The 22,839-nt window shown below is 43.0% G+C and overlaps 1 protein-coding gene across 4 annotated transcripts; it reads right to left on the bottom strand.

Annotated features, from left to right (window-relative positions):
* Window positions 1-4,411: 4,411 nt before the first annotated feature.
* saxo6 (stabilizer of axonemal microtubules 6) lies at window positions 4,412-22,695 on the bottom strand. 4 transcript variants are annotated; one of them, XM_085386893.1, is made up of 16 exons: window positions 22,368-22,695; window positions 21,798-21,897; window positions 21,620-21,703; window positions 21,044-21,184; window positions 20,804-20,898; window positions 20,584-20,724; window positions 19,443-19,604; window positions 18,298-18,401; window positions 18,137-18,224; window positions 11,822-12,048; window positions 11,567-11,746; window positions 10,781-10,863; window positions 9,854-9,915; window positions 9,530-9,776; window positions 5,415-5,477; window positions 4,412-5,327 (listed from the first exon to the last, which is right to left on the bottom strand). In XM_085386893.1, the coding sequence occupies exons 1-16, from the start codon at window positions 22,383-22,385 to the stop codon at window positions 5,218-5,220; spliced, it is 1,905 nt and encodes a 634-aa protein (XP_085243019.1). In that variant the 5' UTR covers window positions 22,386-22,695; the 3' UTR covers window positions 4,412-5,217. The 4 variants fall into 4 exon arrangements, with proteins under 4 accessions (XP_085243019.1, XP_085243020.1, XP_085243017.1 ...); XM_085386891.1 differs by having other exon boundaries at window positions 4,786-5,327; window positions 21,572-21,703; window positions 22,368-22,693; XM_085386892.1 differs by having other exon boundaries at window positions 4,787-5,327; window positions 18,137-18,179; window positions 21,572-21,703; window positions 22,368-22,692.
* Between the last annotated feature and the right edge of the window lie 144 nt (window positions 22,696-22,839).

The following is a 22,839-nucleotide window of genomic DNA, read 5'->3' as shown; positions in this document are numbered from 1 at the left end:
TGGGTATTTTAAAATCAGTTGGTAGCCTTTGTTTCAAGTCCTGTACAGCTGCTCCTCATTAAGGACTGTGGTGGTTGTCTGTGAAAAGGTTGTGACTTAGAGAAAATAAGGTTTACCAGTAAGGAGAACTAATGGAGATGTGTGTGCGGAGGTCTAGAATTAAAGGGGGCGCAAAGAAGTGATTGTAAGATGTGATTACTCACCTGTGTTTCCTGTGTTCTCTCCAAGGTGTTTGGGCAAATGTTTCCCTGGGGGTCCAGACACCATTTAAAGGTTCTGGGAGAGACCGTGGGTTAAGTGAGTGTGGGGAATCTTTTGAGCTCATCCTCTGGAAAATATGAGATACATTTTAGTCTGGATTAAAACAGACTGATAACAGCTAGCCAAATAGCAAAGCATGGCTAAAACTTGATAAACTAGCTGAAATATATTAATCTTTTTGAAGAATATTAGCATATTTTAGACATAGCTGACAAAGCCAAAGCTAAAATATGCTCCTTTTTACACAAAACAAAAATGGATTTCGAGTTTTGAGCAAAAATCTAACTTTTGTTATCTATTGCTATGAAAATTTGCTTTTTTTTTTAATAATAGCTGTTTATCAATGCCCTATAATCTAAATGTAACTATTTATTTATTTGTTTTTAACAAAATCTGCATTTGTAGCTATTTTTTTAGTATTAGCTAATTTATTTTTTAACAAGATTTTGTAGCTGTTTTAGCTTTTATATATGTTTTAGCAGCAGCAAACCTTTTTCTTCTGCCTGTTTTGCACAAATTGAAAATTTATATAAAAGGTCAGAATGGAGACAATTTAAAAAAATAAAAATAAAGAAACTCTGGGGAAAAAAACACTAGTTTAAAAACTTGACTTTATTTGTCCTGCAATAGTATTTAGCCTTCTTCTAATTAATATACTTTGGTAACTGTCTAAAAGTATCTGAATGGAAATTGCACCACCAGCTTAAGTAGGCAATAAACATTTTTTTATTTTAAACATTTCCTTTGAAAAGTAGGTCACGTTTTGTGCTACATTTGGTGGAAATTTGATGACAGCATGCTTTAGACCATTATTATGCAACAGATTAACAACATCCTTTCTCAGGGTGTGAAAGAGAATATTACCTGCACATCCATGTTTGCAAACGATATCCCCAAGGGAAGCTTATAAATAAACAAGTAAATCGGAGAGAATAAAAAGGGCCCCTGAGTCTATCCCTGGGGGACTCCATGACACACTGGACCATTAACATTGGCTGTGTCTCTGTATCAGTGAGACACTGCTCCACAATCTAGCTCCAGATCAAGGATATTGTAATCATGCCTTCTTCCAGTGGTTGAATAATGACCTTGGGTCATGTGATAGATGCCAACACCCAGTTCCCCTCAGCGCTTACTGAATTCTGGGATGTTATATTTTCCGTCTTTGACATGAGGGATCAAGTGGCCTGCTCCTTTATCTGGTTTCTTTTATTTTGTTGGCCGTGGGTGTGAGAATGCCTCCAAAACCGATGATGGTATTAAGACTTGCAGCTAACACAAAGGTGCTGAGTGTATCAGTCATCTGTTGACAATTTAAGACTTTTATAACAGTAACAAAAGTAATATTTTTCTGTTTTTACCTTCAGCATTTTCCTCTGATAGCTGCTGAGTTTGTTGTGAAATAGAGGAGCTGTGCATCAGATGAGGCACTGCATCAGCCTTACATAACAATTTTGACCTGTTGCAACATGTTTTCTTTTTTTTTGCAAAACTGCAAACACAATCGTGTTCGAAGTGAATGACATCTCAGCAGAACTGCTGGGAGTTTTGATACAAGTCCAAGGATCCAAACAGGATTTTTCTATGCATTTAAAAATAACCAAGGAAGCTGCTCCAGAAGCTGCATTTATTCTAAAAATCTGCATTTGCTGTTTGTCATCATTTGAAAAAAAAGCTTTCCTAACTACTCATATCAATTCATATCGTATCAAGCAATTTATAGCACAGAAAAGATGTATTTTGTTCTTAAAGGAATGGACCTACAGGGAGTGCAGAATTATTAGGCAAGTTGTATTTTTGAGGAATAATTTTATTATTGAACAACAACCATGTTCTCAATGAACCCAAAAAACTCATTAATATCAAAGCTGAATGTTTTTGGAAGTAGTTTCTAGTTTGTTTTTAGTTTTAGCTATTTTAGGGGGATATCTGTGTGTGCAGGTGACTATTACTGTGCATAATTATTAGGCAACTTAACAAAAAACAAATATATACCCATTTCAATCATTTATTTTTACCAGTGAAACCAATATAACATCTCCACATTCACAAATATACATTTCTGACATTCAAAAACAAAACAAAAACAAATCAGCGACCAATATAGCCACCTTTCTTTGCAAGGACACTCAAAAGCCTGCCATCCATGGATTCTGTCAGTGTTTTGATCTGTTCACCATCAACATTGCGTGCAGCAGCAACCACAGCCTCCCAGACACTGTTCAGAGAGGTGTACTGTTTTCCCTCCTTGTAAATCTCACATTTGATGATGCACCACAGGTTCTCAATGGGGTCCAGATCAGGTGAACAAGGTGGCCATGTCATTAGTTTTTCTTCTTTTATACCCTTTCTTGCCAGCCACGCTGTGGAGTACTTGGACGCGTGTGATGGAGCATTGTCCTGCATGAAAATCATGTTTTTCTTGAAGGATGCAGACTTCTTCCTGTACCACTGCTTGAAGAAGGTGTCTTCCAGAAACTGGCAGTAGGACTGGGAGTTGAGCTTGACTCCATCCTCAACCCGAAAAGGCCTCACAAGCTCATCTTTGATGATACCAGCCCAAACCAGTACTCCACCTCCACCTTGCTGGCGTCTGAGTCGGACTGGAGCTCTCTGCCCTTTACCAATCCAGCCACGGGCCCATCCATCTGGCCCATCAAGACTCACTCTCAGTTCATCAGTCCATAAAACCTTAGAAAAACCAGTCTTGAGATATTTCTTGGCCCAGTCTTGACGTTTCAGCTTGTGTGTCTTGTTCAGTGGTGGTCGTCTTTCAGCCTTTCTTACCTTGGCCATGTCTCTGAGTATTGCACACCTTGTGCTTTTGGGCACTCCAGTGATGTTGCAGCTCTGAAATATGGCCAAACTGGTGGCAAGTGGCATCTTGGCAGCTGCACGCTTGACTTTTCTCAGTTCATGGGCAGTTATTTTGCGCCTTGGTTTTTCCACACGCTTCTTGCGACCCTGTTGACTATTTTGAATGAAACGCTTGATTGTTCGATGATCACGCTTCAGAAGCTTTGCAATTTTGAGACTGCTGCATCCCTCTGCAAGATATCTCACTATTTTTGACTTTTCTGTGCCTGTCAAGTCCTTCTTTTGACCCATCTTGCCAAAGGAAAGGACGTTGCCTAATAATTATGCACACCTGATATAGGGTGTTGATGTCATTAGACCACACCCCTTCTCATTACAGAGATGCACATCACCTAATATGCTTAATTGGTAGTAGGCTTTCGAGCCTATAAAGCTTGGAGTAAGACAACATGCATGAAGAGGATGATGTGGACAAAATACTCATTTGCCTAATAATTCTGCACTCCCTGTATATACAGCAGGATGTACCCACCCTTTCATGCTGTTCATGCCACACGTCTCAGTGTCGCAGCGTAACTTTTCACACACTGATGGATGCAGACGCCATGACATCAAATCTAATTTCAAGTTCCATGTTTGGAACTTCACAAATTAGAGGTTAAGCAACCAAAAGCCATGAGAGACGGCATGCTCCTACGGTACTGATTTGTCAGTGACAAGGGAGCCCTGCAGGGTGATCTTCGCCAACGGATGTGGTCTCTGCTGCTGCTTCTCTAATGACCTCTGACATCAGCAAGGCATTTTCTCCCAGGGAACTGCTGCTGATATTTTTCCCTTTTTCAGGCCTTACTCTGTAAGCACTACAGATGGTCATGTAGGAAAATCCCAGCAGATCACTGAGACCTGTGCGTATGACACCACCAACCAAGCCACTTTCTTCCTCATGCCAATGCTCAGTTTGAACTCATCTCTACATGCCTAAATGAGACAATTAAGATTTTTTTAGGTTCACCTAATAAAGTGGCTGGAAAATATATATTGTGTTTTTTTGGTTTTTTTTATTGGATCACTTTTTATTTAAATCTTACCCAGTGACCCAATGAGTAAAAAGGGAAAAATGCTCTAATCTGATCTAGAGGAAAAATTACCCACCATGCAGGTTATTTTTCCTCTGTGCAGGACTTTCACAAAGTATGATGACATCGCAGGAGAGCTAACGCCCACACGCTCCTTCAGCTTTACATTGTTTGCTCTGTGCTGTACATTGTTATGAGGGGAATTCAGTAGCTGCTATTCGCTTGTTTGATGTTTTGGTATATCCATTGTGTTTGTACAAAGCAAGCTGCTCGGTATTGTATCCTCTCTGACTGAAGGAAGTGATTTAAATATTTGCTTTTCCTCCCAGGGTGACATCACCTCAATGCTTACAGAGGAACAGACCATTAAAGAAGAGACACTAGGTGTGGAAAAAAAAAAAGGTTTTCAGGAATTTTTCTGTTCTTTCCTGGTTTAATGAAAGTGACTAATATAAAATCAGACATTTGACCTGTAGGAAACAAAGCAACATGATTGATTCATAGGAACCTTTTTCATGCCAACCTCAAAAGAAACTTCATGTTTTTAGCTTTATTATTAGTAACAAAACATGAAACAAAAAAATAAAATTCTCTGTGTTATTGTAGGTTTTTACCTTAAAATAAAAAGCACAACTTTTGTTTGTGATTTGGCGCTATGTAAATAAAATTGAACTCAATTATATTGAATCTATGTACAGTTGTGTTCATAAGGAACTAAAATAAGCTGTCGCTGTGTGTCCCTTCAAAGTGTGTCACTGTCACGACTTTGGTGGAAACTTTTGTCCGACTGACCGGTCTGACCTCATTCCCTCAAAACCTGAGGAAGAATTCATGCCTGTTTCACACCAACATGTCTACATTTTTTCAAAGGTTTTAAAGTCCTGGAGTTTTAAGGAAAGTCGAGTAAAAGGAAACAAAATTGAGTCAGTGTATTATCATTTTCATTTGTATTTCTCTCAAAGGTCAAAGGATTACAGTAAAATCAATAAAACACACGATTATCGCTCTTATTTAAATTAATCTATAAAAACCTCATCCTGACTACATTAAAAAACATGCTGGGTCATCTCTTCCCCCAGAAGTCCTCCCGTCTCTTCTGAGCGCGCTCCAGAACGGCAGACGCCATGGAGCAGGAGGCTCCAGAGCGCCATGACAGCACAGAGACCCTGTCGTCTGGGTAACAGATGCAAAAAGAAAAAAAAAGTCAAATAATTGTCATTTTAATTAGAAGGAGTTTATCTTAAAAGACATTTGGTTCACCTTCGTCTGAGCCACAGCCTCCGCCCGGACACGGACGCTCCCTGAACCTCAACCCCAGCTCACCTAAGAACATGCACAACAACCAGATTCATTGATCAGTCGCTAGCAAAGACACACACACACACACACACACACACACACACACACACACACACACACACACACACACACACGCACAGATTGCCTCCTGTGGTACACTATCTTTCCCTGTGTTCAGGTCTCAATATGAAATCCGAGCTGTTGAGAAAAATGAAATCTGAAAAGAAAATGAGAAGGAAGTGAGGAGCGGAGGGGAAGGCCAGGCCATCCGCCTGCCTGCAGCAGGAGGAGCTGCTTGTATAATAAGATAAGATAAGATAAGATAAGATAAGATAACCTTTATTAGTCCCACACGTGGGAAATTTGTTTTGTCACAGCAGGAAGTGGACAGTGCAAAAGTTATGACGCAAAAATTAGAATACAATAAGAATAAATACAGTACACAACTGTACAGAATAGAATAAAATACTATATACAGTAGAATAAAATAGAATAAAAATATACAATAAGATAAAAATAGAATACGAATGCTATATACAACTGAGTAAAAATACAACGATGCCAGAAAGGATTATTGCACTTAGTATTATTGCATATGTATGGATGTGTGTGCTTGATCAGTTAAAGTCTTTGTTGTGGAGTCTGACAGCAGTGGGGAGGAAAGACCTGCGAAATCTCTCCGTCCCACACCGTGGGTGCCGCAGTCTCCCACTGAAGGAGCTGCTCAGTGCTGTCACAGTCTGCTGCATGGGGTGGGAGACGTTGTCCAACAGGGATGACAGCTTAGCCGCCATTCTCCTGTCACTCACCACCTCCACTGGGTCCAGAGGGCATCCTAGAACAGAGCTGGCCCTTCGGATCACCCTGTTCAGTCTCTTCCTGTCCCCAGCAGAGATGCTGCCGCCCCAGCAGACCACACCATAAAAGATAGCAGAAGCCACCACAGAGTCATAGAAGGTCTTCAGGAGTGGGCCCTCCACCCCAAACGACCTGAGTCTCCGCAGCAGGTACAACCTGCTCTGCCCTTTCCTGTAGAGGGCGTCTGAGTTATGAGTCCAGTCCAGTCTGTTGTTCAGATGAACACCAAGGTACCTGTAGCTGTCCACAGCCTCAATGTCCATACCCTGGATGTTCAGTGGTTGCAGTGGAGAATGCTTGTGCCTGCGGAAGTCTACCACCAGCTCCTTGGTTTTACTGGCGTTGATCTGGAGGTAGTTCAGCTGGCACCAGTCCACAAAGTCTTGAGTCAGTCCTCTGTACTCCTTGTCGTCCCCATCAGTGATGAGGCCGACTATTGCAGAGTCATCAGAGAACTTCTGCAGGAAGCACTGGGTGGAATTGTGGGAGAAGTCTGCAGTGTAGATGGTGAAGAGGAACGGAGCCAGAACCGTTCCCTGTGGGGCCCCCGTACTGCAGACGACCCTGTCCGACACACAGCCCTGAGTCCTCACATACTGTGGTCGGTCGGTGAGGTAGTCCAGGATCCAGGTAGTGAGGTGATGGTCCACTCCAGAGTTCACCAGCTTGTCCTTCAGAACCGAGGGAAGAATAGTGTTGAAGGCACTGGAGAAATCAAAGAACATGATTCTCACAGTGCTTCCAGCGGTCTCCAGGTGAGCGAGGGAACGATGTAGGAGGTGAATGACGGCATCATCCGCTCCAATGCCAGGCTGGTAGGCAAACTGAAGTGGGTCCAGTGATGAGCTTGTTAGGCGCTGAAGCTGAGCCAGGACCAACCGCTCCAGGGTCTTCATCAGGTGGGATGTCAGAGCCACCGGCCTGTAGCTGTTGAGGTCCTTGGGGCGTGAAGTCTTTGGCACTGGTACAACACAGGAGGTTTTCCAGAGCTGTGGGACTCTTCCCAACCTCAGGCTCAGGTTGAAGAGGTGCTCCATCACCCCACACAGTTGGTCCGCGCAGGACCTGACGACCCTCGAGCTGATGCCATCTGGGCCCGCTGCCTTCTTGCCATTAATCCTCCTCAGTTCCCTCCTAACCTGGGTGGTTGAGAGAGACAGGCTGGAGCCTTGTGTTGAGTGTGTATTGGATGCTGTTGTTGGGGGTGGGGGGGAGTGAGCAGGGTGAATAGAGGAGGTGTGAAGTGTCTGAGGTGGAACAGCAGCAGTGGGGGTGGGTGAGTCTGCAGCCGATGTTGCAGACTGCCTCATGGCTGAATCAAATCTGTTGAAGAAATGATTCAGTTCATTTGCCCACCTCACATCCCTCCCAGGCAGAGAGTTCTGCTGTTTGTGGCCTGAGATGGTTCTGAGGCCTCTCCAGACTTCACCAACGTTGTTTTGCTGAAGCTGGTTCTCCATCTTCTGCCTGTAGCTGTCCTTCCCATTCCTTATCAGTCCCCTCAACTCTCTCTGCACCCTTTTCAACTCCTCTTTGTCTTTGGATTTGAAGGCCCTCCTCTTCTGCTTGAGGACAGCTTTAATTTCTGGGGTAATCCAAGGTTTGTTGTTGGAGAAACACCGTACAGTCCTGGTAGGTACGGTGTTATCCACACAGAAATTAATATAGTCAGTAATGCATGTAGTAAGGACTACATGCATACAAGTAATCAGGACTGAGGAGTAATTCATAAAAGTGTGCCAGTGTTACACCACGCTCTCCACATTAAATGTAACACTTTTCATGTTTACTCAAAAACTGCCAAAGCATGTAGTTCCTCCAACTCCTCTTGAGGCTCCAGCAGTCAGTCAGTCAGTCAACACAGGCTCACATGATAAAAATCTGTTTACAGCAGAAATAAACATGTTCACAGCCTGATACAAACACTGTTTTATCTCTGTAACTATTGTCTTCTTTCATAACAGATCCACAGGAGCTGAACCTTTATTTAGCTTACCCCGGTTGAATTGAAGGCCTACAGTCTGTATTATATATATATATATATATATATATATATATATATATATATATATATATATATTTTATTTTTTTAATTATATTATTATTATTATTACTATTATATTGGCCTCTTTGACTGGCATGTATTTTATTGATTGAAAGGTGCTAGCTGTCTGCTAGACTTCACCTCATCTAACTGGAGTCACTGAACTCTACCTCTAGACCATGTTTGTGCTGTTGATGTTTTTTGTATTATTTTTAATACAATTATCTGACCAATAATATGACTGCTGTATTGTAACTGTGCCAAAAGATCGTCCAAGAACTCGGAGCTCCAGTTTTGATGAGTAAGTCTATGCTAACTAGCCAGCATTAATTATTGGCTTAGCACTCCAACCTGTTGCTCAAACACAGTCACTTGCAGCTACAGAGAACAACAACGTGGTAGCCAGAATGCTACATTTAAATCTCCAAAGTGGAGACTCCATCTTTAATTTACAGTCTCTAATGATTAACCTTATGTGTAATTTCATGAAGGAAGACCTGTAATCCCTCACCTCCCTGCTCACTTGGCTATTCAGCTGCTAGTCTATTCTTCTTTTTCCCATACTGCCAAACTTAATGGTGACATCATTGGTTTAGTCTAATCATTGTCTCCCTCACATTCTGTGAGCCAATGAGCCTTCATGCTTTCAATCTCAGCACTCTTCTATCAGTCTGCCTGTCAGACTGAGACCTCCCTCCCCATCTCTTCTTCACCCTGGTCTAACCACTGGAGAGTTTATTACTAAATTCTGTTGTGAGATAAATCAAGTTGAACTCTTCCAAATGATCACTCCTCACTGAACTATGAACAGTTTATGAATCGTATGTATGAAGGTCTGAGGTCTCATCCGCTTGCTGAGGGGATAAGAACATGGCAAGAGGTCTGAAGAAGACGATGATCTCTAATCCTAACACGGTTTTGGAGGCCACTTCCAACCCTTTAACACAACTTGATCCTGATAGGCTGCAGGAATACTAATAGACTGAGTGACCAATCAAAACTTAGAGGCAGTTTATATAAAATGACACCTTATTTAGAGCAATCCTGCCTGCTGATGAGCTTGTACTTTAAATCTGTTCTAACTGCTCAGTAACAGAACTGGTGGCTTTCTCCAGGTCTTTCCACACCACTGCACAGCCCAATCAAGTGCCTTAATTCCAGTTCTGATGCTCACCGTTGTGCTGAAAGTCCGGGTGTCTCAGGGTGCCCTGGAAACCATGCAGCGGGGCCGGGACAAGAGGCGGTGGCGCTGCAGCAGGTGAAAGTGTTTGCTTCATCCTGATTGGTCTAAACGAAGGGCTGGAGGCTGATTTGTGGTCATGGGCTGGGCTATAGGAGACAGCGATATTGTCTGACCACGCTTCCTTACGTTTGGCTGGTGTTTCTGACCCTGCTGCCATGGAAACAGCCGACCCACATCTCTGAACACAGAAAGAATCACATCAGTGTCACAAGCCGATATCATTTAAGTTCAGATGATCTATACTTTCATCACTACCTGATGTTTGAGTGGAGAAGAGCCATCAGTGCTCCTCAGTTTCCCAACCAATATAGCGCCTCCTGCAGGACAATCACAGGCATTAATGTATTTATGTGCTGGCAGTAACATCTGCTCATTTACACCAATTTATTTATGACTCTACCAGCGTGGCTTTGCATGATTCACAGATCACAATAATCCTTCTTTATCTTACACAGGGCCTTAGTGCGGACCCTCAGTTCATTCTCTGTCTGACAAATTCTGTTTTAGCTCCTCTCCCTTTAACACACTCTTCTGATTGGTAAGCCCTTCGTATATAGGCTCTTTGACATCACACAGCCCTAAAAGCAAAAAAAAAAACTGTGATAAACTGAGCTTCTGGCTCACACTGACTACTTGACTTCATTACCTGAAACATTGGTCATGTTTAATAATAAAATCCATCAGTAGAACAAAAGATAAATGTCAAAGTAAGTAATGGGAATATGCATAAGTCTTTGGGATAAAAGAATGAGAATTACAGCTGACAGATATCAGAGGTTTTTTTTACGTGTTGGTCTTTCCTCATGGATTCCGATGAACTTCAATCCATTCAGAATGTGTAATTTCAGTTTAGTTAATATTCTTCTCCCAGGTCTTGGCAATCGGGAGACAAAACATGACCACTCTGCTTTTCTACAACTGGTAGGGTTGGTGTTGGATTCCTGACGACTTGGACCTCAAACACTTAAAAAGCAAATAAAAAGCTCAGATAGGAGCCAGTGGGTTTAAGATCTGGTAAAAAACCTTTTTAACCTGCATGCAGTTGATGCCAGATTAAATGTGATTAGGTCACAGAACTCGAACTCGACTCGAACCAGCTTAATGTTACAGGTTACACTGCATCTATTTACTTATTAAATATGAAATTTATCTATCTAATGTGAAGGAAAGATGTCTGCATACCAGCAGCAGGGGTGGTCAGGTCGTGATGAGTCCTCTGAACCGGCTTCATTTTTATCTCGGGAGTTGGCAGCCTTCCTTCCTCTCTATGCGCGCGCGCGCGCGCGCACACACACACACACACACACACACACACACACACACACACACACACACACACACACACACACACACACACACACACACACACACACACACACACACACACACACAGTTCCTGAGAATGAGCGAGGCTGCTTTGATCTGAGTGTCAAACTTTTGAGTCACTGTTTTCTTCAGCAGAAATGGAGCTGAATCGAGGCCCTTCTGTCTCCTCTCAGACGTCACGTCGGTTTCATGTGAAGTAACCAGCTAATGCTAGCAGACGACTGAACCTTTAAACCAGCTGCAGCAGACCTCATCTAACCTGTGGGTCTGTCCTGGTCTTTATGATTGATGATGTCATTCCTTGGTGCTGCATTTGATTGGCTGTAGTGTGTTCTCATCTACAGAGAGGTGACAGATTGAAGGGAAAAAAACAGACGAGTATCCAGGATCTCTGACAGTTTATCCTGGTTTTTCCTTTCATTTGTCACCAGCCTCATCAGGCTTATTTCCTTTATTTTTCTGGATAACTCAAACTTCAATCTGACCTTTTAAAATAATTTCTTCTTCTATTTTTTTCTCATTTTTTATCAATAAACTCCTGAGATTATCTGTCAAATCCAGTAGAGACAGTCCCTCCATTACTCCGCTATCCTTTCACAGAGAACAGTGAGAGAAAAGAGAGACTGTAAAGAGGAAACTCACTCATCTGTAGTTTCTTCTTCTTCCTGTTTTTCCTCTTCTTCTTCATCTTCTTTTTCTTCTTCCCCCCAGGCTGTACGGCGTTCAGCAGGAGGTCCCGGTACGGCTTGTTTTTTTATTCGTGTGTCCTTGCTCATTTGCTGTGTTTCTGAGCCTGCGATGGAGGATCTCTTACTGGAGTGACTGAACAGACGACAGAAATCAGCACAGAGCAGCGTTCAGTTCTTTCTTTTACTTCTAACCAGCTGCATCTCTCACCTAGCCAGGTCCAGGGGCTCCACACAGGAAGTGCTGTAGCTGTGGCGGTCAGGTGAGGAGTCGGGGGGAAAGCAAGGGGAGGCAGGGTCATTAGCTGAGACCGTAGTGTCCGTCGGCTCCCACAGAACATTGTGTTCGGATACCAGCTGGCTCAGATGGTCTCTGGAAAAGTTGGTCCCCCAGGCGCGATGACGATACAACAACGCCTTCTGCCTCAACTCCTTCACCTGGAAACAAATAAATGGATCATCCCACCTTCTAAGGAAGAAGTCTTTATTTCCAGACATTTTTTGCTGGCTGTAATAAGCAGCTCATGGAGGTTAAGACTGTAACTGAATTCCCGTAAGAACTTAGTTGGATAGCTGTTTTAAAGCATTATCTAAATGAACTTCAGATAACTGGCTACAGACGCCAGTCGGTCAGAAACTGTATGAGTATCAGAACTGTAAACACTGTGTGCGCGGTGAGTCTGACACCAGCATTATGAAGTTTGCGGATGACAATACAGTCATTGTGCAGAGATGAGGCAAGACTGGAGGCCAGGTGGAAAATAACCTTTCTCTAAGTGCAGATAAGATCAAGGCATGTACATGTGTGATCTCACCTGGTCTTGCAGCATCCAGCAGCTTCTAAAGAAATCACAGCACAGACTTAACTTTGCTGAAGAAATTTGGAATATCGGCCAAAGTCCTTAGCAACGTTTACAGATGTGCAGTCGCTACCTCAGTCACAGTGCAGCTTCAGAACAGGAAGACTTATCTCCTGCAGCTCAGTACATCTCAGGAGCAGCCTTGACGTCACTACAGGACATTTACACCTACAGGATTGTAGGGAGTGTCCATAACATCGCCTACCCAAACTTCTGCCCTTCAGTATATGCTACAGTGGTCTGAAATCAAGGGCAGACTCCTGAATAAGACAATCAGTACTGCCCCTCTCCTACCCTATCACTGCTGTAACTATTATTATCTGCTATTGCACTTTCTCATTTCTACTTCAATCTAGAAGTTTTCAGTAGAAAAATTTACATTATCTAATACTGAAAGCAGAAGATCAGGTGAGGAGCGAGACCAGGAAAATGGTTGTGATTGTTTCACTGGGATTCATCCTCCAGGTTGAGGCTGTCGGTGTGGAACTCTTCTGTAATGTCCTGAGAGGTCAGACACTCAGAGGAAACGACCAAACTGTGGTGCACTTTTCTTCCCATGACTTCATCCACTTTCAAAAATCAAAATAAAGATGATATAATCCAGACATGAATGGTAAATGGGCTGGTACTTACATAGTTCACCAGTGTGTGAATGTGAGAGTGAATGAATAGTGGAATTGTAAAGCGCTTTGAGGGTCTCGAACAGCACTATATAAATGCAATCCATTATTAATATTATTATTATAGTGCCTTTCAACTCAATGCTCCGTGCTCAAAGCACTTTCTACCACAGATTATTTTTAGAGCCTAACTCCTGCGATAAACGAGGGACCACTGTATTAATATAGAGATCCTCCAGATTTAAACTGTATTACCCTTCCAGGACCTGAAGCTCAGGAAAGCACTCCACCAACAGCCAAATCCATCTGTTCTCTGATTGAATTGTTAAGTTTGTGATTGACATGACATTGACCAATCAGCTGAAAGGAAGAAAAATTGGGTCAAAATTTGTGCTTGCAAGTTGAAAGTCACACACAGCCAGGGAACTTGAGCGCAGAGTTTTACACATAGTATTTTGCTTTGTATCTGTAAGCAGACCTTAACGAAAAAAAAAAAATTGCAACTTGTGTAAATATTTTTTACAAACAAGTACAAAATATTTATGACCACAATTTGAGCCCATATTTCTATGCCACTGAAAAGTAAAAAACACCAGAGTGGAGTGGTTTCAACTTAACTTCCACACACATAGGTCACCGCCAACCTATCTAGGGTTAGGGTTCACTTCCAGCCATTTCTGCAAGGCTTTGAACACGCATATGGAAACGCTTTAAGCAGAAAACGTTAAAGTTGAAATAAATGTTAATATCTAGTTTTTAAAAATGTGCTAATTTAGCATGCAGCTAAAACAAAACTTAACTGTAACACTTGACAGGTTCCTGGTGACCTCAAGGATGTTAACTGGGTTAATTAATTTAACAAGATTAATTTGATGAACTTTTAACATTGCTGCCATTGTACATTGTTTTCTTTACTCTGAAGTTTGCATAGGAATGCTATGAAACCCCCTTATGGTCACAGAGGGGGATTTCTTTTTTCTGGATAATTTCTCTGTTTACTTGAAGTAAAGTTTCCATTGTCTGTGACCACATAAAAAGGCTGAGATACAGCATTGTGTGTTTAGCAGAAAACTGCAGCTGTTTGTGACCACAGCGCGTAGTTACTGTCTCAGCTGTGACTGTCAGGTAGTCAGGTAGTCTTCACTGACTGTAACGGTGTTTGGTGTTAATATCCTAACTGGAACACATCAGTTAAAGTCTTAGTGGAAGCTTCTGTATCCCTGAACTCCTGTGGTGTAGTGCTGACACACCACAGCTATCAAACAAGAACCACAGCTTTAAACAGCACGGACAGATACTTCCGTGACAGCATACAATCGACCACAAATGATCTTTAAGTCTGAGCAGTAACCGTAAGCAGCCAAAGCCTCGGCAGCTTTATCCTGCCTTCTAAAAAAGGCAATAAGCAAGAAATGCATCATGTCACATCATCAGTCCTTTCTATAGCATCTGCACAGTGGGATAAAGGCAGGGATAAAGCAAAAGGTTTTGAAGACGGATGCAAAAATTATGTCAAAAATATTCCCTGTTAGGAAAGAACTTTCTAATTGTCACTCTAAAGGAGCTCCAACAAAAGCAGCAGCTACAACAATATTTCTTAATACACTTTATACATTTACATTAAGACTGGCTGAAGATAATTTCAGTCCAGCAGTTACTCACCAGACTGCCTTTAGAGCATCAGGGTTGCCTGAGGCAGCTTCCTAATGATTTAGCACCTCCTGACTTTTCTTGTTGATGTCAAATACACTGTTATCAAGGTGTTTCTACACAGGACGAGGTTAAAGCAACAAGACTGACCAGGAACCACTGGATCCCAAACAAATTCAACAACGTATAGAAATAACCATTAGTGACTTTGGTACCTCTCAAAGAGTCTTGAACTATTATACCTAAAGCTTGACAGTGTTATATTCTGAAGAGTTTTTTTCATGTAAAGGATCCTAAGACCATCCCCCTCTGCTGTCTTTGACTACCAACAACATTAGACCCTCAAAAAATTCTACAGTTTGCAATCTGAGTACAAAGAGGAGCTCAAACTACATAGGGTCATGCCATGCCTGAGTCCCTTTCATTCACTGCTAAACTTTACAGAGGCACATGTTCAGTGTGGTGTCCTCTTTTGTTGGCTCATACTGCATCCACTGATCCTGAGACCCTCCACATCTTTTGAGCCTTTTTAGAGACATGAAATCTGATAAATCTGCACTTCAGCTTCAGCTGATTGTTTCATATGTGCTCTGAGAGGTATAATAAAAACTCAGAAAACTCTGTCAGCAGTCCAAACATTTCCAGATCTGTATGTGCTCCAATGAACCCTTCTGTCCTAAAAGTTATACAAAGATGACAAATTTAAATACTTGCATGTTGACTATATTGTGCAGCCTGACAGATTCGACAGTGAATGCTGCAGTCCAATCATGCCCAAGTTACTTGGAACGCAGCAACATGATGAGGCAACAAGAGCATGTGTGAATAATCGGAATAGAGTGGATCAAAAGACAACACAAATTCGTAGAAAGTGTGTTGGTTGGTGCACGTGATTGGCACATTAGCAAATTAATGAGTGAGCAGGAGGGAAGTGCTGAACAACAAGTTTCCTGCAGATTTATGGGAAATGATTTAAAGGTTTGCGCAACCAAATGTGCATTTGCTCAAAAGTTCTTCCGCCTTTCTCAGATCATGCTGGGATCAAAAGTTAACAATGAAGCTGCTAATAAAGATGCTGATCTGCTCTGATTGTGTAATGTGTCACAGTAGATTCTTGTAAAAAGTCACCCAACCCTGACCCCAGCCCAACCCTGGATAACCCTGACCCTATTCTGAAACCTCAGAATGTTTCCAGTCTGAACCTAACCGAGCAACCCAGCACCAGTAAGCCTGACGCTGCACCTCTCTCTGACAACTGTCGCCCTGATGAATTCACAGCTTGTGACGCCAGCCGACAACTTCCCTGCACACACTGGAAGTTTTTGAAGGCCACCGCAGGCTTGGAAAGCTTAACCAGATGGTTACACCTCCCACAGATTCACTGATCTTATTTTCACTGAGCAGCTGTTTCTGTGTGAAAGAATCTGCAGCACAGGTAGCTTTAATCTTCTACTGACTTTATTAGACAAAACCCTCAAAAATATACTCCTGAATGCTACTTCACAAAGTTTCCTGTGAAGAGTGGAGGTCTGGTTTTAAGAGGGCGGAAATTCACAATCAAACCACATTAAAAGACTTTTGTAAATGCTTGCTGTTTACAGCCAGTTATGCAATACATATGTTAAAGAAAGGGACAGAAATATGTGCCCGACGCTGTAAGATCGGTGTACATTTTGACCTTGAAGCACCTCTGTAGTCGTGCGTGGGTTATTTCCATTTATAAATGGAACTGGTCTGACCCACTTTAGATCAAACTATATCTGCATGCTGCCCACGAGCAAAGATCAGTCTGATGCCCCTGGAATCAAATATAAAGTCAATTCCGGTTGTTTTGGTCTTTTTAAGTGTCAGACAAACTTCTGACTGACAACTAGTTAGCCAGCAAGTGTGCAGAAAAGATGGTGATGGTGAAAACGCTTTATCACTGGACTCCACACCCATCCTTCAAACAGTTAGGCCTTTGTGCAGCGTGTTTTTGTAGATACTTGCCTGCAGAAAGGCCTTTTCTCCAGAAACCCACTTGCGCTGTGTAAGCTGAATGCTGATTGGTTGAGGAGTAGGAAAAGCCAAAATAGCTACCGCAAGGTTGAAGAGGAACAGGAGAAGCTCGAATGAAACGTCAAAGATTTAAAAAGACGGCATGAGACATAGAGACAGCGGTTGCAGTGGACACGTTCACTTTCACTTCAGATCTTTAAAGAACTTCACTCTTCTCTGTAGCTGATGGACCAGCAACACCCAAAGCTGGAGCGGCCCAAAAGCCAGCTGCACCACAGACTCTGGGCACTGCCTCCATCAGGCAGCAGATGCTCTCTGCAGGGGAAGCAGGAGCTCACTATAAGAGCAGCAAAGCAGCAGCATGGATGGAGCTGCAGGAACAGCTTCAGGAAATATTCAGTTGAAACAGGAGAGTTTAAAGTGTTTCATGTTGCTGTGACAACGCTTTCCATCCATCTGGTAGGAGCATACCTGTGTGTGTGTGTGTGTGTGTGTGTGTGTGTGTGTGTGTGTGTGTGTGTGTGTGTGTGTGTGTGTGTGTGTGTGTGTGTGTGTATGACTAAGTCTGACATGTTTCCCTGAAATGAAGCTCTGTGGTTTCACTGCTGACACTAGCACTCTGGTTTTCTATCAGCAACATACAAACACACACACACACACACACACACACACACACACGCAAACACGCACACAGAAACACACACACACGCACGCACACAGAAACACAAAACAGGAAAACACACACTCTGTTCAGGCAGCATTGAGGGTGATCAGTGATCAATGCTGATGACTGGGGCTTACAGTTAAACATGGTTAAATACTGTTTGAAACACTGAATGTTAAACACGTTATTTTAAATCCTCCGGTGTGTTTGTCCGCTGCTGGATGGTGGAAAATGTCAAATTCAGAGTGAGGGGAAGCTGTGTAACAGTGCAGAGCAAGCACCCAATCTGACCCTGACTCAGGAAATCAGTTAACAGGTTGTGTGAAAGATAAGGAGACAGAGATGAATGGGAACGGTTTCAGGCATCTCCAGACACTTTCAGACCTGTCACATGAGCTCTTCTCAGTGCAGAGAACAAGGCACCGTTGGAGGCCCGACAAGCTTTGGTGTTCTCTGTGAAGGAAGGTTGAGCTGCACTGTGAGCAGAGGGCCCACTGTTAGAGGATGGGCACTGTGATTGGGTCATTTTGTAGGCTTTATTTCTGTAAATTTGTGGTTTTGTCAGTTTTGGTCCTCCATATAACCAGGTAAGAAACAAACTTTGAACCTCTCTCTTCTGTGCTCTGCTATGACCTCTGGTCAGTGTCTGATAGCGTCTCCACCTGCATAACTATACATAAATTAATATGTGTGAAACAGGCTGAGCACTGTGAACGGCTTCGCCGGATCCTGACCTGTTGGGCAGCGCTGTCCATGGCTCCGCCTCCCTCTGGGATCCTGCAGAGGGGAGAACGAAAGCTCGACTCATACTCTGTTAACATCCTGCCAGACACAAACAAACGATTTAATGAATTAGTTTATGAGCACAAAAAATGAGCAACACACACACACACACCTGTATCCTCTCCGCACTTGGCGCGGAGGGGGCATATCTCTCTGAAGAGCATCCCGCTGGAGGCGGGGCTTCTTCTGTGACTCCTCCTTCCTCCTCCTGGTGGTCTGTAGGTTGAAACAGAACAGATGTGTGTGTGCAGCTCATCAGCAGCTGTGGCTGTTTGCTTAAAGAGGTGTTACACTTAAACCTACACCATCACTGATTAATGGCTTTAAAGATGAGTAATGGTATAAATGCCTCTGGGAACAAAGGCTTTAAAAAATATGAAAATAGAGTACACAGTCAAAATGCTCTGCTTGGTCCCTTCCTCAACTCAACCTCTGCTTTCTGCTTATTTACAGTGACTTTCTTAGTCTGACATACATCCATTACAAAGTGCCATTATACTCAAATCTTAAAAAAAATCACATTTACAGGTCTTTGTGCTTGAGTCACACGCAGAAATCATAAAATTTCACAGAGCCGACCTCACTGAATGCATTCAGGGTTGTTTTAACTGACCTGGAGTCTGCTCTGCATGACCACTCCTGCTCATTTATGGCCCGAGACTTCCTGGAAACTGACACTCACAGGTCTCATTTCTCCCGCTTCTGTTCTGAAAGCAGAGCTTTTAACTGTGACACACTGGTAATGGAGTCTTATCTGCCTATCTGACACTCTTCTTCACCTCGCCAGCAACTCTGTCTGTCATACTCCTCATCTCTTCTCTCTCTCCTAGTCTCCTGCACAAAACCAATAAAATCTAACCCAGTCAGCCCTGGAGGTTGACGCTTGGCGGGACACAAAGAAGAATCGTCTTGCCTGCAGAACAGCAAATGAATGTGGGGCAAAGTCTTCCTACTGCAGAATTACATATAAACTCAAAGATATAAGACAGAAAAAAAAGACATGAACTGGTTTGGTTTCCAAAAACACTCGAGGATCCAAACACACCATTAACCAAAGTATAAAGTGCAGAAATCAGCATCAGGATGCCTCGAGCTGAGCCTCTACCTTTCACACTGCCTGTGCCAAGCAGAGGTTTAGGTTGTTGACCTTCAGGCAGAGGACCATCAGGTTGGTGTGTGACCTTCAAAATACTATGTGACTTTTCAGGGCATAGTTCACTACACTAAGTAGGTCTTCACATCTGCACACATCTGTACCTTGTATGTTTGGAAGAGCGGGACTCTCTGACCCTCCAGGTGTTTCCGAAGCCGGGGGCCAGCAGGTGGCGCCAGACCCTGGAAGCTGCACTGATACTCTGTTTTCATGGAGACAGGGTTTATCTTGAAGGGCGGGACAGACCGGCTGCTGGAGTGCAGCACCTAGAGAGCAGAAGTGATAATCAATCAATGAAAAGATCCACAGCATCCACAGGTGTGATCATCTCGTTTCCACCTTTCACTCTGCGCCCCTGTATCTGTGTTTAAAGCTCGGTGCTGACCCCTGCTGTGCACAGCAGTACACAGTGTGCTATCAAACCACCCAGAAACTCTGAGTAAGCAGTGGCATATTCATCAAAGGGTAAAATCTGTGACAACCACATATGATTACCACAGTAAAAAACTATACAAAACAGTTGATTTACACAGTATCAGCACTTTGTGGCATTCATGTGCGACTGATCTGATCAGAAAATGTTACAGAAATGAATGTTTGTGACTTAATTTTATTTCAGTTCCGGTTGTGAAATAAAAAACTTTACGAATAGAAATTCATTTCATTTCTTTGATGTGAATATTTTACTTTTATGAATGCTTCCATTTATTTAGATACTGTTTCAAATGACTCACTAAAACTGTACGTTTATCATTAAATGCACCACAAAGAAACAAGCATAATTCCTAATATTATCTATTAACTTTTTTACTCTTTTTCTTTAATTTTTCTATTTATTTTATTTCTGTGTTTTATTTACAGTTGTACACAGATGATAAACTTTTGCAACTTTTAAAAATAAGATGCTTTCATAAATTTAACGACTAATAAAAACAAGACAAAAAATGCAGCATGTTAGAAACTCTACAAAATGACTCTGATTGGCTGAGACTTTTATGAAACTCACTGTCTTTGAAATTATGATCTCGAACTAATTTACTGGAAATATATTTACAGTTTTTATTTTTCTTGCACTCGGCAGTTTTTATTGATCGGAGTGTGCTGGACACAAGGCTCCTCAGGGTAACGTCCAGGTCACACCTGAGGAGCACCGCATGTTTGGTTTATGAGCCGTCGGTGGGCCTGCTCTGCAGCAGCACACCTGGATCTGTGGGAGCTCAAACCTAGGTGTGCATCTGGTCTCACCTGCTCTGCAGTCAGTATGGGCGAAGCAGCAGCGGCTGTTGGCTTCTTCCATCCAAATTGTCTGTGATACTCTGAGTGTTTCCCTCCTGACCTTTGACCTCCTGATCTCAGCCCCACCTTTTGTCTCAGCGCATAATCAATCTACAGGACAAGAACATGACATGCTGTTGGATAGTCTTCAAAGAAACAATGAGGATTTGTCAGTTTTTGCAGACTTCACCTCAGCCCCTGATGGCGCTGGCTGCCCGTTAGCTGCTGTTGTCACAGACTGGCTGGGCTGTGGTTGGCTGTCAGGCTGCAGGGGACGGGGCTTCACTGAGGAGAAAAAGAACATGAAACTGCGTGTTGAACATTCAGAACATTAAAGGTCTGTCGGTCATCTGGAGCTGGTTTAGTTTCTCTTTGCTTTATGATATTTGAATCAGTCATCACGTAGCTGCTGCTCCATGTATTTACTCACCAGGTTTTCCATCAGCTGCCGGTTCCTCAGCAGGTCGTGGTCCGGCTGGAGTTTCCGGCTCTGTGGGGGATCCGGGATTTGCTGTTGGTGGATTGGGCTCTGGGGAGGGCATCCTCCTGTGGGCTGAGTGGCTCCTAAAACCTGGCAGTTTGAGAATCATCAAAATTTCCGGCTCGTTCTTTCACTGATAAGACAAACACGATCAAATGAAACATCCTGGAGAGTCTGACCTTTTAGTTAAAGCTGTTTTAGCAAAATGAACTAAACTTCAGGCTTAATCTGTAGTCAGAGAACAGTGTGAACGACTTCTGCTTTCCTCCTGCTGTTCAAATTGGCCTCTTTGTGGAGGCTGTTAGAAAGAGCAATGAAGGTAAACAGGACTTTGTGACTGAATGCAGTCATCCTTGAACTCCAGTGTGACGCTCACATTAAAGACACGTGTGCCACAGCTGGATGTCAAAGCTGGATCTGCAGCCTCTTCTACTTCATATACACCTTCATTATGCAGCAGCAGCATGAGGTTCCTACCAGCAGAGGGCGCTGCTCTGTGAGCCAGAGAGTGCTGCTGCTCATCACCTGGAGGATGGAGCAGAGAGGTGGAGGACTGAGCTGGGCCTAGAGGCCTCCTCAGGCGCTGAAGACCCGGCTCCCTGCTGACACCTGACAGACGAACATCTCATGTGTTCAACCACTTCATGTCAGAGCTCAGGTGCAGCTTGTGTTTGTTTTATTGTGGTGGTTTCGTGTTTCTTACCCATCTCATCGGAGCGAAGACCGGCCAACGGCATGCAGCGCTGAGGAGACGCATTTCTGGAGCGGGAAACACCAAAGCTCTTCTGATACTCAGTCTGACTCTACAACAAAGACACAGAGGTGCAAAGGCTCACAGGATGGAAACAGGTACAAGGTATGATTGAAAAAACTGCTGATCAATTAATCATCAATAGATTAATTATTTTTTAATATAAATATTGGAACTTGTTGCTGTGCAGGTAGATTTAAGGTCCTTACATCCACCGGTTAGTTTCAAAATAAAACTCTGCAGTTTATAACAGTTCAGCGCCAGTTCTTCACGTCTTTATCTGAAAAATCATCTTTCAAAATAAAAGCAGTAATATGGTGCACTCTTAAGCGAAACAGCTTCAGGTCGACGTGTTTTCGGTGTTGCAGTGAGGTGTATATTGTGTTGAATGATTTGGATGGTCTGACTTCATCGGATTAAATCCAGATTAATCCCTCCTCTGCTATCACATGCAGACTGAGGGTCAGGATAACTCATTGTGCAGCATCTGCTGCTAATGCTAACACCTGTTGCGTTGTTTACCTTGAATCGGACGGTCATGGCGCGCTTGCTGCTCTCCAGACACCGCGAGAAGTCACCCCTCTGTCATCACGCGACAGGTTAACTCGTTAACTAGTCGGTTAATGTGCTATAACTAGCTAACTAGCCTGACCAACATGCTGCTAACGACCGGCTCCGCTTCTCTCTTCGGACTAAATCACGGAAACAAGCTACCCCGGTTGCCATGGCAGCTTAGTGTCGTGCGCAGGCGCGTCCACAGCGGGGCGGTGTAGGACGGTGCGTCACTGGACCGACATATTGCTCCGGGATATCTTATGAAGGCAGAGGTCCAAACAGGGTAAAACCACCATTAAAGCACTTGGATGTGTTACAAATGCTACAGCGCTGTCTACGAAACCGGAAGTTTACTTAAATAAAAAATGTTTTAACTTATTATATAATTATGTATAATAATATATTGCCTAATATTTATTTTACAATCCTGCAGCTTGTA

This window comes from Rhamphochromis longiceps, linkage group LG17, assembly GCF_057381845.1.
Source record: "Rhamphochromis longiceps isolate RC_006_pf linkage group LG17, R_longiceps_female_GT1.1, whole genome shotgun sequence".
NCBI lineage: Eukaryota > Metazoa > Chordata > Actinopteri > Cichliformes > Cichlidae > Rhamphochromis > Rhamphochromis longiceps.
This window is presented reverse-complemented; position numbering and strand designations above follow the sequence as displayed.

What these genes read in the sequence shown, in the direction of transcription:
- saxo6 (XM_085386891.1), bottom strand. An exon ending in CAAGTGCGGAGAGGATACAG is followed by an intron (nt 18,225 to 18,297) that starts GTGTGTGTGTGT and finishes TGTGTCTGGCAG; the next exon opens with GATGTTAACAGAGTATGAGT. An exon ending in TGGACAGCGCTGCCCAACAG is followed by an intron (nt 12,049 to 18,136) that starts GTCAGGATCCGG and finishes ATTTGTTTCCAG; the next exon opens with GTGAAGGAGTTGAGGCAGAA.